Raw genomic sequence first — 15,949 nt, 5'->3', positions numbered from 1 at the left:
AAGTTGGGTAACGGGTTGGGAGGAAATGATTAAGGGGTTGTGGGTTTAGTCTAATAAAGTTTGGGTTTTGGGCTAATGGGTTTTGGGTTTGGGTTTGATGGGTTTAATGGGGTTGTGTTGGTTTTAAGTTAGGGAGGGAATTTGAAAATTGGAAATATTGGAGGGATGAAAATTAGGATAGATAGGATTTGTTGGGATGTTAGAGAAGAAATAGGAAATTTGGTAGGAGGTTTAGGGGAAGAAGGAATTGGTTGGGATTTAATAAAATTAAAAGCGAAAATGAAATTTTCGAAAATTTGAAACACTGATTTTTTTTTTTTTTTTACAGCAAAAGATACGTGCTGTTTCTTTTTTTTTTTTTCACAGCAAAAGATACGTGCTGTTTCTTCTTTTTTTTTTTTTTTTTTCTAAAAACAAATAAAAATAACGATGGAAACTAGATAATGCAACAACAATCAAATTTTTTAAGGATTTGGAATCTTACACGGTAGCGATTCCTCTATGACAAAAGATTTTTGTTGTTCCTCGTCGATGGTAATTTCTTTGCTCGTTGTACGCCGGATTTCTTGACGTTTCGGTGTTCGTGGAGCGATTGGTCGTGCGAAGAACAAATGTGGAGCGGCGTAGAACCCGGGAGGAGGGGCGTCCATAAACTAGGATCCTTCGCTCTGATACCAAAATGATGCAAAACGTAGTGGGGAAAAAATGAAGTAGGGAAATAAGGAGGAAAGGAATGGGGTTTCACACCTCCACCCTAAGAAAAGGTTTCACACCAAAATTCTCTGGAGAACAAATCACACAAACTTTCATTAAGTTCCAAAGGAAATACAACGGGTCTATATATAGACCTACAATGGAATTAAGCAAAAGACACCCTACATAGGAAATAAACAAAAGACACCCTAAATAAATAAAAATCAGAACCAGATCCCTATAGGAGGGATCATCAGCTGTCGGCGCCTCCTGCGCTGGTACACACGCCATCGCGTCCTATCAGTGATGTCCGCATCAGTGGTCCTCCTACGTAGCCTTGTACACCAAGATATCATAAAAAAATATAAGTACATACTAATGCCATAAGGGTCTAAAGATATTGTGCATAAATTCTTGAAAGGTCACGGTGCATTAGTGAGGCCGAATGACATCATCAGAAACTCATGGTGTCCATCATGGGTACGAAAAATCATCTTGTGCACATCTGGTGGATGTACTGAGATTTGATGGTATACATCCCTCAAATCTAACTTGGAGAAGTAGGCCGCTCCAGATAACTCATCTAGCATCGATGAGGCAATTGGATATTAGTTTTTGATGCTAGTGGCGTTTAGTGTTCGATAGTCCATGAAGAATAACTAAGTCACATCATTTCATATTAGCAACACTAGCGAGTACGCCCTACGACTTGGACGAATAATCCCACTAGCCATCATTTCACTGGTCAACTTAGTCATTTCCTTCTTTGGGGCATGATGGTATTGGTATGGCTGTATGTTCACTGGTTCTACACCGGTACAATCTCAATATGGTTATCGTGAGATCTAGTTGGCGATGAATGCTTTGGCTCCTCAAACACCTCGCTGGATTCCTACTATATAGAAGCTAGATGAGTAGGTAAAACATTGATAAATCGTTCCATCGAGGGTTCGACCAGCTGTATGAAATAACCACTACTTCTTAGTTTGGGCAAACTGTTCAACGGATTGCACCCGAATTTGGTCACTGCCCTCCAAGAGTACTTTCTTGTCGCCACTTCAGAAATCCATGGTTAACTTTCCAAAGTTGAAACAAACCTTGCTGAGCCCTTGAAGCCATTGAATGCCAAGTACTAGGTTTGCTCCTCGAAGGACCAGTGCATGTAAGTCCAAGAGAAAGGCATGCCCTTGAACTCTAAGTGTTATGCCACGATGATACACTTAGTTAGGATATTTTCCTATTGCATTAGTTTATTTTCATTAAAATAAAATTCATGTAGGTCGCGTTCGAATGCAGGAGGGTCGTGTTAGAATACATATTGTGCGTTCGAACGTAGTCGGGCGAGTTCAAACGCCCGCATCAGGTTTACAAATATAAAGAACGCATATTGTGCATTCGAACGTAGTCAGGCAAGTTCAAATGCCTACGTTCGAACGCCAGTATCGCATTCGCACATACAGAGATGGAGCTTTTGGTGCGTTCGAACGTGATCGGGCGCGTTCGAACGCGATCGATGGGAATCCTCTAGAATTAGGGTTTCATATTTTTTTAGGACTTGTTGGCTAGCCTCTATAAATATGTGGATGGCAGTCAACTTCATTATGCAATTGGATTATTGATTTCTTGCCTCCTATCTTGACTCTCTCCCTCCTCTCTCTTCACCATCCTTCCACCTCTACCGTTGGCAAGGTTTCTCGTAACTTTTAATCTCCTTTGACTGTCGAGCCACCCCTCTTCTTTGGGATCTCGACCACTTCGTTTCTTTCATCTATTTCCCTTAATCACATCCACAATCTACCTTCACCTTCATACCCATCCACCCTAATATCCACTCCACCCGTCACAATCATCATCACCATCACCCATGTTATTCTGTATTTTCGTCCCTGCTACAGTTTGAATCTGCGAAGGGCGTAAATACGAAAGTTATAGATCAGGAAGTTACGGATCTAACCCAATTAGTTTTGTAATTTTCTGACTATCAGAGAGTATCTGACGAATATTTTACCACGGTTGCGCGGACTGATTCCTGTAATACATTCAGATCTTGAGGGAATCGTTGCGTAGCCTATCTTTGGTACGAGAACCTATCATCTGGTATCAGAGTTTATCACACGATAAATTCCTTTGGCTGTCAATTATGTGCCATCTCCAATGGCGACATTGAAACCAGCAGATAACTCCACTTCCAATCCTATTCGTCGAACCATCTTCTTATTAACGAAGTTATGGATACTTTCACCCGTATAGTCCATGATGCGGTGGGTCCTGAGTATACATGTAAAGAGATCTCAGCATGGATCTCCTCCACATCTCCAATCTTCTCAATCTCCTCCTCCTCTGGTCCATCCCTCCATGTGTCTCAGCCCTAATCTCATTGCCAACTAACTCCTCCATGAACATCACAGTTGCTAGCTTCACATATTTGTATTCTAGGATGAATTTCTCGTCATAATAAAACCACAAGCCCTTGGATCCTCCACTTAGGTCGTTGTGACCACTATAAGTCTTTGTACCAGCCCTAGTCACAGGTTGTCAAGCTAGAGCCAGCATATCTACAGTAGCTGCAAGTGGTTTGGTGCTCCCAATCGTGTCTGTTCTGATCTAGGGTACTTTTCATCCAATCTTCAATGTTTGAAGCTTCTCTTCCATCACCTATGCCATGTGGAAGGCATCCGCAAGTGAAGTAGATTGCGTCGCCTTTACTTCATCTTGGATGTTAGGGCGAATTCTGCTAATGAAGGTGCTTTAGAGAGTGGAATCCGGTCATCATTGAACTCTATTCAAAACTTTGTCAAACTCCTTTTGATAAACTTAGACAAAAGTAATTTGAATAAGTTTCAAGCATGGAACCCAGTTTCGGCTGATCCTGAGTCGGATGGCCGACCTCGATCCCAAGCTGAAACTAGTATATTGATTGATTTAGGTCGAGTATTAACTGGATCGACCAATACTTGATCTTTATCTAGTCGGTATCTGCTGATCCCGCTCAATACGGGTGCAGGTGACCAAGGTGCTCTCGACTTCCTCTCTCTTCTCTTTCATTCTCTACTCTACTACCTAATCCACTAGCTCCCGAGCAGATCCTGGGGACCTCAACGTCCGACGACGTGCTCCGACAAAGATTCGACGATCTCGACCTCCAGCGACCTCGGGTGAGTTCTTTTTATATTTTGTTTTTTTTTCTTTCTTCTTCCTTTCTCTTTCACTTTCTTCCTCTCTTTCTTTCGGTGACCTCCGGCAAGCCTCCTCCTTTCTCTCTCTCTCTCTCTTTTCTACTATAGTAATAGTGATAGAAGGAGGAACTGAGGAAGACAGAGGGAAAGAGAGGGGAAAACAGAGAGAGAAGGATTTAGAGAGAGAGATAGTAAGAAAGAGAGGTAAGAAGAGAAAGAGAAGGGAGAGGGAAGGAAGAAATGGAGAAAAAAGAAGAGGTGGGCTGTGATTGTAAAAGGGAGAGGTAAGAAGAGGAGAAAAAGAGGGAAAGAGAAGGGAGAGAGAATAAATAGAGGAAAAAAAGAGATGTGGACTGTAGCAGTAGGAGGGAGAGAGAAGAAGAGAAAGGGGAAGAGGAGAGAGAGCAAAGAAATGGAGGAAAAAAAGTTGTGCACTACGGCCGGAAAAGGGAGAGGGAAGAAGATAGAGAAAGTGAGAGGGAAAGAGAAGGGAGAGAGAAGAAAAACAAAGTAAAATTTACCTTATAGTAGTAAGATGGGGAGGAAGAGAACTAGGGTTTTATTTTTAAAAATTTTTAAATGATTTCATCTCTATTTTTTATTATTGTTTAGGTTTATTTACATTGAAAATTGAAATGTCTCCAAAAGAATATTTAGGGTTCATATATGAGTAATTTTTATTTTCTTATTTTTTTATCATTTTTTCTAAAATTTTAGAAACTTTTTTGCATTTTAAATAATATTTATAATTTTATGTAATTAAAAAATAGTTTGATCCAATACGAGTGGCCGATACAACTGAATAAATACATATCGTTTTTCCAAACGGTCGATCCCGATACTGAGTTTTCGAACCTTGGTTTTGAGAGAGTCGCCTAAAAGTCCTCGTATTTGGATGACCTAAATTAAAGACAAATTGTGATCACAAACTCGTTCCATGTCTAAAATAGTCGATTCCTTTTGGCCGATTGGAACCACCATTGGTGACATCTTTCAGGTTAAAAGTGGTTAGCAAGTCCTTGGAGTCTTCGGGTGTGGGTAGGTAGGAGCAGAATTGCTCCTCTCAGTAGATCTAGTCGAGAGGGTTGCCATTGGGTCTTGTGAAATTTGATTTATTTCTACCATAGCAAAGTTTTGGGGAAGGGTTAGGTGATGATAATTAAAAAGATGATGTTGATATGCTTGTTTACAATTTAGATACATATCACCTTTTAGTTTGTCAAATAGTTGAAATACATGACAAATATTACAAATATCAAATTGTGTTGACCTATATATTTAGTTTATTACTAGTTATTTTTATGGATTAAGGAAAGGTTTAAGAGAAAGGTTGTGAACCTTCCTATAAATTGTTTTATATCCCTTGCACGATACTATTAGGACTTTGCGTTTAATCACCATGTTTAGTTTTTTCATCTTGCTTGCGCACTTACTATAAACGTCACGACTTGAAATTGGAATCATGATCGGCTATGTACCTCAATACGCTTGAGATACATGAAGCCTTACTAATACTTCCTAAGTGTATAATGTTAAAAATAAGTAAACAAAGAGGATCTGCTTTATTAAATTTAAACTAATTGCAAGGAAAATAAACAATGTCATTATTACTATGTTTCTAAACAAAATTAAATTAACAATTAACTAAAACATAAGACCAAAAGAGCGAAAAGGTAAATAGGTAGGTCCTAAGTAGAGGGAGGGTCCCAGTGCATCTTTTATTATTAAGATATAATAAAAGAGAAAAAAAAATTCATGAGCCAACAACTATAGCTCATTGAATGGAATCTACTCTAAAACCAAATAAGTTCTAAAATTTTATAGTGTTAAATAAAACCCAAGTTTAACAATATAAATAACAATTTTCTGAAAGGCATGCTCTTAAAATAATGACAATGATAACAATAGAGAGTCATAACTTGTAGCCTTGCTTAATTTCAACATATTAACATCTTTCCAATGTTTATAATGTTATTTGTCTTAATGGGTCTATACCTTGTGGATTCCGACGGCAAGAAAGAAGAAAACGAAGGAGAAGAAGAAGATGAAGAGAGAAAAGAGGCTGGGTAAAGAAGAGAGAGAGAATTAGGGTTTAATTTATGGAGTAAAAATTCAAATCTAAATTAGATTTGGATTTGGCGAGATCTTTGCGGCCACCTCGTTGCGTGTCAGAGAAGGAGAGGGGAGGGGGTTGCACGTGCTGCGCACGTGCACCCTCTTCTCTCAATTTTTTTTCTCAGTTCTTACAATAAAACCTCTAACCTGTAGCTTAATGTGGAAAAACAATTATGGAGTGAGTTATACCTAATCCATAATTCTACTTGCTTGATTAATATTACTGAGACAGTAACCTGTAAGACATACTTTCATATAATTCTATTTTGCTGAGCCTTTGTTTTGTTAAACAACTAGCTTTATTTTCATGTACTAACAATATGTGAGTCATTATTGTGGATCTTTGATACTTAATTGGGGGTTTATGCAGCTTTGTGCAGGCTTGAAGCATATGCACAACTTTGATCCTCCATATGCTCATAATGACGTCAAGCCTGGTAATGTCCTCATAACCCATAGAAAGGGACAACCACCTCTGGCAATCTTAATGGATTTTGGTAGTGCTCGCCCAGCAAGAAAAGCCATCTGTTCTCGCTCTGAGGCATTGCAATTGCAGGTGATTAACACTTAATTTTCTGTACCATAGAATACTTAAAAGAAAATTTATGTATTTTGCAGTAATGTTCTATTATTTAACAATTGTTTTAATCTTGTTGCTTCTGAATATCGAGTCTTACCACATGACTAACCCCTTTATGATTGGAAGAGGATTGGATGATAATAATAATAAATTTTGCTATATGAAACCAGTTTTCTTACTTGTAGTTAATCCTTGATGTGGTATCTTTTTATTTGACCAAAAGATGATAATATTTAATAAGCTTTTCTAGGTTTTGCTACAATCAACTTTGAACAAGACTTTGTTACCTGTAATTGATTCTGGCATAGTACCTTTTAGTTTGGTCTTGTAGATGGTTTAATGGAAGTATGTTTTCTATAGTGAATACTTTAGTTTATTTTTGTTGTACTTTGTTGAAAAATGAATCCTTCTAAAAGAAAATGCATGAAATGCTACAATGGATACGGGGGCTCAAATTTGCCATCCTCCCTTTTCTCTTATTGCTGCAAGAATGCCCTCATCCCCTAACGATTTTTCCTTTTTTTCTTGTGATAGAATATAAAATAAGGATCTGTACAAGTATCCTTTGATACTTTTCTATATCTGGAGTCGGCTATCTACATTGTGGTTTAGCTCACATGCCAGTAGTTTCATTTGGCAACTCTGTTTGGTGTTCTTTCCAGTTATATGTCAGGTAACACCTAGGACACTTGATTCATATAGTTAATAACTTTAGTTTAGTCTAGTTTTCCTGATTCAGATCTTAAGTTCCACCGTGTGAACAAGTGGACTAGATCAAGGATCCAAGCGTCCGATTGGGTTAATTACATTTACACCTCTTGAACTATGGCCAATTTTCAATTACACCCCTTAAACTTTTTTTTGTTACAATGTGCCCCCTCAATTATGGATTAACTTGTAACAATGTTGACGAAAATGAGCAAATTACTGTTTTACCCCTATACCAAAATAGTACATTCTTGACCACCATGTCAATAGATGCTACAATTACATAGATATCCCTTCTTCCAAAATTTCTCTTTCTTAATGGATTTTCGTTGAGACTATATACCTTTTTTCAGAGTTGGGGGTGATTTTAACCTTGTTACTGAAAACACACATAATAGAGAGAAAACAAGCCTACCTGATAATATAAGCCAAAACATAGACAAAGTAGTTTTTCCATGGGTCTACTTTTTTACTCATATCCTCATCTCTCCCATCTCTCTTCTTTTCCTTCTTTATTTTCCCTAACCCGTTGCCCGGGGAATTCATCCATGTCTTCTTGGCTTAATGACAAAATTTGTCCATCTCTTCACCCCAATAGCTCCTCTATGTTCTACTTAAAATCCACCCACATTATTAAGGAATACATCACCAAGAACTAAAGAATGCATTATATGCCATTAAACAACATAATAATTTGGGAAGATGGAGAGGAAAGTCTTACATTGGAGAGAAAAAAGTCTGGAGGGAAGTGTAAGAGATAGGAGGTCTTGGGAAGATGATGTAGGGGAGGGAACAAGGGCTTCTTTGTCTAATAGTGTAAATTTTATAAGCTATTCTCCAAAGATGGATAGTTTGGTATATGAACATTATTGTGAGCACCACATCAGCAACATAGGTCAACAAGGTAGATGGCAAACTAATGGAAGCTGTCAATATGTTGCAAATCCATAGTTGAGGGTGTACATTGTAACATAAAAAGTTTAGGACTGTAATTGAAAATTGGCTATAGTTTAAGAGGTGTAAATGTAATTATACCATGTTTGTTTCTTCAAACTTGTGGTTAAGATTGGTCTAAGCAACAAACCAAGAATCCAAGATATGGGGTGGCCATATTTCTTATCCTTAAATTCCTAAACCATGGTAGTAGCTAACCACTATGTCTCCTCTCTGACGCTTAATGGGCAGCCTGGTGCCTCTCTTCTCTCTATCTCCTCTTTTTTCTCAGATGACTTCCAAGCAATTCTGCTGGGTGGCATCATATGCCATGTGTTGATAGTGTATGTCTCACAGCATATCCTGCCAATAGACCAGTGAACCCTGTTTTACATAACTTAACTCCATGGATTACATTAAAGGTATATCCAGTTAGATCTGATAGAACACTAAGATCTATTTTGACTCGGAGGAAGAAATTAGGATTCTGTAGAGAAATGGGGCAGAATGCCAAAGAGAGAAAAGAGAACAAGAAGGGAAGAATAATCAGAGCCCAAATTTTATTTAGTTAAAATCACATCTGAGCTATATTAAATCTTGACATATAACTTTATATTTGATTAAATTTATATGTAAACCTTCAGGTAAAAGTTTTGCATATAACTTTTATTTACTGACAGTATACAACATAAGGAGACGAAGATCTTACCTGATTTACTTATATCATCAGCCATACAATATCTTAAACAAAGAGTAAATTGAGAATCTTTATGTAGGCTACTTCTATATCTTTTCAGTCCAAGCACATTTGATGTCTCTGCAGCCAATCTAGTGCCCACAACATCTTATTTCCGCTACAGAAGGAAACCTTCATAAGCTTTTATAGAACCATAGACCAACTTCTTGCAATCTAGTGGATGGTTGAATACTAATGAAGTTATGAACTTTATGATCTAACTGTGTAACAAGTCAAAACAGTGCAAGTTGCATAATTTCTTTTAGGCAAGCTTTTTCTGCACATTCTTTTTATGTGGCCATATCTGCCACAATGATGATATTGGACGTCGGCCTTCCTACTGTCCTCGTCCTCTATCTCTATCTCTGGTTAAAGTAGATGAGAATGGATTGCTATTTTCATTTTCTTAGCCTCTTTTGCCATTGCTTCTATCTCTTCTATGACCAAAATGTCGTCCTCCTCTTCCTATAGAATCTCCTCTCTGTGAAACTTGAGATTGAAAGTCTTACTCTAAGGGAAGAGAATCAAGTTGATTCATGTGATATTCATGGGATTGGAGTGATCCCGATAAACTTTCAACACCGACACTTGTCGAACACTCCTTGGACAAGTGTCGGACACTTCTATGAAGTATTCGGTATTTAAAAAATATGAAAGAAATTTGTACTTGGACACTTCCATATACTCTTGGAACACGTTTTGAACATGAGATTTATCATATATTACAAATATCTATAGCAAAAGATCATCTGTTGTAGGAATTTTCTTAGGAACCAGATCTGGACTGATCCGGACGTAAGAAAATTATAAAAATTTAGGTGATGGTAACCTCGTGAGTTAGGGTTCTAATGGCTTCAGTTTCACTTTAATCGGAGATGGGATGAAAAGTTAAAAATAAAACAGTGGAGATAGATCAGAATGGGGCAGAATGGTAAATATTCAATATTACGGCAGTCGTTGGAGGGTGGTGATGGATGGCCATAGGGTAGGGTGGCTGCTGGAGGAAGTTGGTGGCTAGGATTTGGAAGCTTTGAAGGTTCTACGGATATGATCACTCTTAGAAAGGTAAAGACAATCTAACAGCTACGATAAAACGATAAATACGGTAATAAGAAAATAATTAAACTTAATTAATTCTCAATGCTTGGATGCTTGACAAAGAAGCTCTGCCCCTCTATATATAGAGGTGTGGTACAATGAGTCTTACTTGGACTAGCCCTAAAGACTTATACAACTCGAACTAGTACTTGCCTTAGACTAACCCTAAAGGCTTATATGACTCGAATTAGGACTTGCCTTAGAGGCTTACATGACTCGACCTAGGACTTGCTTTAGAGACTTACCTGACTTAATTAGACCTGTCTTAAGGGCTTATATAAGCATGAATCAATTAAAAGATAAATAGATCTGATTCGACTTGACTCAACTTAACCCATGTTATCGGATCGTAATAATCCACCACGCTTCCGACACCTTGTTCTCAAGGTGCCTAGTTTCTCATATCCTTGTACTCATACAGCTTACCATACCTATCAGTGAACTCAGGTTCATCCTCTTCTAGTCCTCCTAAGAATATGACGTGGGCTGGCTAGCGCTTGCATTTATGATCGGAGGTAAATCGATCGTCACGGTGAAAATACAAGCCTTTCCTTCTGCGCTCCTCTAAGTCATTGAGTATAAAGCGGCGAGAAATCATCTGGCAGTTTGGCTGAACCGTCTATGTGGGGCTTAGTTAGGGTAGATGCAGTCTCTAGTGGGCCGTGGGCTTGGGTCGTCTTTCTTCTCTCCTCCTTGTGGATCTATTTCAATCGATTCAACTTGAAATCCATCAGAATAGCTAATGAGAAGGCCTCATCAGAAGTAGTAGGCCTTAAAGCTTTGATCTCAGCCTGAATGTCAGGTCTGTTCAAGGCTGAGTTTGCTTGGGCCGTCGGCTTGGGCTGTCTTTCTTCTCTCCTCCTTGCGGATCTAGTTCAATCGATCCAACTTGGAATCCATCAGAATAGCTAAGGAGAAGGCCTCATCAGAAATAGTAGGCCTTAAAGCTTTGATCTCAGCCTAAATGTCAGGTCTGTTCAAGGCTGAGTTTGACTAGTTAGTGACTCAATTGCAGATCCGTTCAAATTCCTCTCGGTACGCTCGAACTGTTGTTGACTGAATTAGTTTAGCCAACATGGCTTCAAAGTCTTCGTACTAGGTCGGACCGAATCGAGCACAAATTGCGTCCACAAAGTCCTGCCAAGAATTGAATGGTTGAGTCCGCTCAGCTGAACTTGAGCTCGGGCTCAAGCTAGTGCAGTGGCGGCCATGGTGCGTTGTCGACAGGTCCACCGGCCCCCAACCGCTGCGAAAGGGACCATTGGCCCCACTATAGAGGAGCGGCGGTGGCCGGAAGTCGTGGCGGAGCCACCCCGATGTAGGGGTAGCTTTCCAAGGTGGTGGCTATTGAGTTTGGCCACTCGATGGTCACTGGCGGCTACGGCAGCCACCACTAGTTGGCAATTGGCCCGAGGAAGCTAGTTGTGGCCGTCGATGGTCGTGGAAATGCCGGACCCGTAGCCACTAGCCGCGGGTTTGCTATAGCATAAACCGTCGTCACTGGCGGTCTTCCAATTAGTGCTAGCGCGAACGGCGGCCTAGGCTCGGGTGCAAGTGGTCCAAGGAAGAAGACCTCGGCTTTTGCGATGGCGACTGTGAGGATCTGCGGTGGTGGAGGGACCTCCACCGCGGCTGGAGGAGGGGTCGAGGCCACTGTTTTGGTCGGCTCGTCCCCTCCCTCACGGCTTGGGTTTCCCTACCGTGGGTGGCCGGATTCCATTGTGGCTAGCAGTGTTAGCAGTGCAGGGTGACCGTGCTGGGCTAGAAGAACGGTCGTTAAGGCTTGGATTGCCTTCTCGACCCTTTCGGAGCTTTTCGTGGCTCTCTTTGATGATTCTTGTAACAAGTCTATGGACTCTACCTATGTTTTCGGCCACGTCGGTGGCTCATCACCAACGGTCGCTAGAGATGGTGGCGGTGGCGGTGAAATACCCATAGGAACAAAGATGAGTTCCTGGTCCTCTATGATTGCTCTTTCCTCTTTCGTCTTGGATTGCGTGTTAACCATCGTCTGAGGAACGTCGACTCTGATACCAATGTACAAACCAAATTTGGACTGATCCGGACGTAAGAAAATTATGAAAATTTATGTAGTCGTAGCCTCATGAGTTAGGGTTCTAATGACTCTAGTTTCACCTAAATCGGATGTTGGGATGAAAAGTTAAAAATAAAACAGTGGAGATAGGTCAGAATGGGGTAGAACAGTAAATATCCGACGTTGCAGTGATCGTCGGGGGGTGGCGGACGGCCAAGGGTGGTGGTGGACGGCCATAGGATAGGGTGGCTGTTGGAGAAAGTTGGTAGCTAGGGTATGGAAGCTTTGGAGGTTCTACAGATATGATCTACTCCTAGAAAGGTAAAGACGATCTAACGGCTACTATAAAATGATAAATACGGTATTAAGAAAATAACTAAACTCAATTAATTCTCAATGCTTGGATGCTTAACAATGAAACTCTGCCCCTCTATATATAGAGGTGTGGTACAATGAGTTCTACTCGGACTAGCCCTAAAGGCGTATATGACTCGAACTAGTACTTGCATTAGACTAACTCTAAAGGTTTATATGACTCAAACTAAGACTTGCCTTGGAAACTTACATGACTTAATTAGATTTACTTTAAGGGTTTACATAAGCATAAATCAATTAAAAGATAAATAGACTCGACTCGACTTTACTCGACTTAATCTATGTGGTTGGATTGTAACAAACTGTGTATGTTGCAGAAATGCAATGCAAAAGTCACAAATTAGTGCATCGGAGAAAATTAATCTTAGTGCAGATTAGTGCAAAAATTATAGATTTGCCTACTCCATCTATTGTAGTAGTACATTGCAACCTTACAACCAGCAAATGTTATATGCAAAGAGAAAATTAACTTTAGTTATACATTCTCAAATTATTTTTGGGAAAATATTCACTCATAATATTCTATTGTATTCACGTATTAGACTTTTAGCTTCATCACCTGTGATTGTTATGATATCTTTGTGGTATTGTGCACTCTTTGATTTTCTCTCATGAATAGATTATGCATGCTTGTGTATTTACATTTTATGTTAGCAAAAGTTTTTTTAAAGTGTATCAATAATATATATGTATATATTTGTATACACACACATATTATGTTTTTTATTTATTTTTTCATATCCTTAACATGTCATGTCCAAGATTTGTCACATTCCCGTGTCCGTATCATGTCGTATTCATATCCCAAGTCTATGTCTATGCTTCTTCTCTATAGTCCTAAGAGGACCCAAAGGATGCATATTCTGCAAAGTATTGTTTCTTTCTCTTGAATCTTGATCTTTTCACCATTCCTTCCTAAGATCTTTTGGTTTTCTTTTGGCAAAGTATGATAGCTGAGGATGAAAAGGATCCTTTATTCATAGAAAAAGTTCCTAAGAGGGAGGGAAAGACTGAAACAAAGATCAGGGCAGTTAGTAAGCAAAGATATGATAAGATCTGATTTGATACAAAGTTACAAACAGATGGGCTATATTGGGGTAAATGGAGAAGAAGGATTTGTGCAGCCCACCCTCGGACTAAAGGCTTGGTTATTACTATTGTTGTTGCTGTTGTTGTCATAGGATGAAAATGAGTTTGCCAGTTATTACCAAACTCGGCTCGTTTGAACTTAGTTTCCATAGGATTGCCATCTAGTCATAGAGTAGATCAGTATCCAGGTCCTTTCTTTCAAATTTAAAAGTCAATTATAGTAGTTTCAAGTATCAAAAGGCAAATTGATATATGAATAGACTTTTTGATGTAAGTTCCCTTTCTAGTTAATTTCATTATCATCTTTTCTCATTAATCTTTTGGTAAATTTGCAATTTATCCCTATGAACTGTGCATAGGAATGGGCTTCGGAACATAGTTCTGCACCGTTTCGAGCTCCTGAGTTGTGGGATTGTCCAAGCCAAGCGGACATTGATGAGAGAACTGATATATGGTCCCTTGGATGCACCTTATATGCAATAATGTGAGATTTTCTCATCCCACTCTATTGTTTGTTTTTATTTCTTTTTCTTTTTCTTTCTGTACAGATTCTATTTTTAAGTTGTGTACCAATATGCTTTCTTGGATACAATCAATGCATATCCTCTTCTCACAGCCCTTATGCATTGTTGGATTTTCTTAGTATGATTTTATTTATGTTATCACACCCTGGACATTACGTTAAGATGTTTTATTTCTTATCCTTTTACTTATGAAAGATGACTTCTTATAAGATATAGCTTCTTAAAATCTATTACATCTCATTTTCAATCTGCTAAAATACCATTCTGCAGGAATCAATATAAAACAGCAATCCATATTATTTAGCTGTCAAGAGTCTAACTACTATATTATTGATGATTCATAATTCTATGTCAAATAATGCTCCTATGATGGTGTGTTGATATTAATTTATTGGAAAAACAAGGATCAACATGACATAGATTAATAGTTATGATAAAGGGCTGTTGGACCAATGCCTTATGTTTTATTCAATCTACTTGTGATAATCTGTGATAGTACATATAAAAGGTGACTAAAATATAGTATGATAATTAATTAAGAAGTTTCATATAAGAGAATATGAATTATCAATAGTAATTAAAAGGAAATTTTTTTATTAATTAGCTGCTTCAATTACAAAAAGCTTCGTTAAGGTAATAGTTCAAAAACTAAGGCAAATCGGCACGGCATGTGCTGATCGGCATGGTCATCCATGATTAGTTGTAATGCCCTCGTTGGTATGAGCACGTGCTCGCCCATACGGCACGCGCGACGCACGTAATAGGACGGGCAGGGCCGCCATGCACAGATACACCCATGTGCTCACATACTCAATTACAAAATAAATCATGACATTATCAAAACAAACCTGTAACATATCCATATCTAAATCTACAACAATCATACTAGACAGCTACATAATCTGACAGGGCCCACACATACTATGACAAACCATCAAGATACAACTTAAATTTATTAACACACAAGTACACTATAATTCGGTCTGTATTATACAATTCATCGTCTATACAAAGGATTACAAATATTAAAAAATGGTATAACTCAATATTTAGATAAACTATCTTCTATACCATCTTATGTCTATAGCTCACCTTATCTTTGCTCTAACATATCTTATCAGGATATCTCTAGTTGTTATCACGTATCATAGTATCTTGATTGGGGGGTTAGAAAAGAAATAAAGAGAGTTATGAACTAAAGACTCAGTGAACAGATTTTATCCCGAATCAGTTATGCCAAACAAAAAGTAAATTATATATTGGATAATATGAATCACATAGAAACATCATGTCATAAATGAGTATATGAATGTATTCTCAATAATATATAAATGAAATGTAGATATCATGTCATCACTGACCAAAGTATATAATTCTCGACAATGTATAAATAATCTCTATATCATACCATTATCATAACTCTCCCAAATATGACATATAATGCATGCTGATCATGACTATGCTATGATATCAAATGCAATAACATATAAAGCATATTGAGTACTCGATAATCAGGTATATTAGATGATAATGAAATCATATGCATTTTTCAACATTTCAATCATCAATGTCATCTCCGAATGTCATCATCCTATTAGACCACTGTACATAGTCAACATTCAGTATCCGGTCTCAACATCTTACCCAAAGGCTTAGAGCATACTCTGCCATCCGCAAAGAATATCTCAATCATAATCATACCCTGCCATCCGCTAAGGGTATCAATATCCATCTAGATCAGGCACCCTTTTAGCTAATAGAAACTACGTGAGGATAACTCGCCACATGTGCCGTGGCGAACAGCATGTGTCTGAATGTCTACTGCACACATAGATTAACGACCTCAGACGTAAGGCTACAGGATCGCAACTACGTCGAGTGATTAAT

At 38.5% G+C, this 15,949-nt stretch overlaps 1 protein-coding gene across 1 annotated transcript in view; it reads left to right on the top strand.

Moving 5' to 3' along the window:
- Positions 1–15,949, top strand: part of LOC140767272 (uncharacterized) — a 36,059-nt gene that overhangs the window by 13,727 nt on the left and 6,383 nt on the right. The window contains exons 4-5 of the mRNA XM_073107121.1: positions 6,355–6,540; positions 13,898–14,022. Coding sequence (XP_072963222.1) covers positions 6,355–6,540; positions 13,898–14,022 — 311 coding nt within the window. The remainder of the gene's footprint in view (positions 1–6,354; positions 6,541–13,897; positions 14,023–15,949) is intronic.

Source organism: Typha angustifolia, chromosome 9 (genome assembly GCF_048772165.1).
Source record: "Typha angustifolia cultivar Huaian chromosome 9, ASM4877216v1, whole genome shotgun sequence".
NCBI classification, from domain to species: domain Eukaryota; kingdom Viridiplantae; phylum Streptophyta; class Magnoliopsida; order Poales; family Typhaceae; genus Typha; species Typha angustifolia.
The sequence above is the reverse complement of the archived record's forward strand: the minus strand, read 5'-3'. Positions and strand labels throughout refer to the sequence as shown.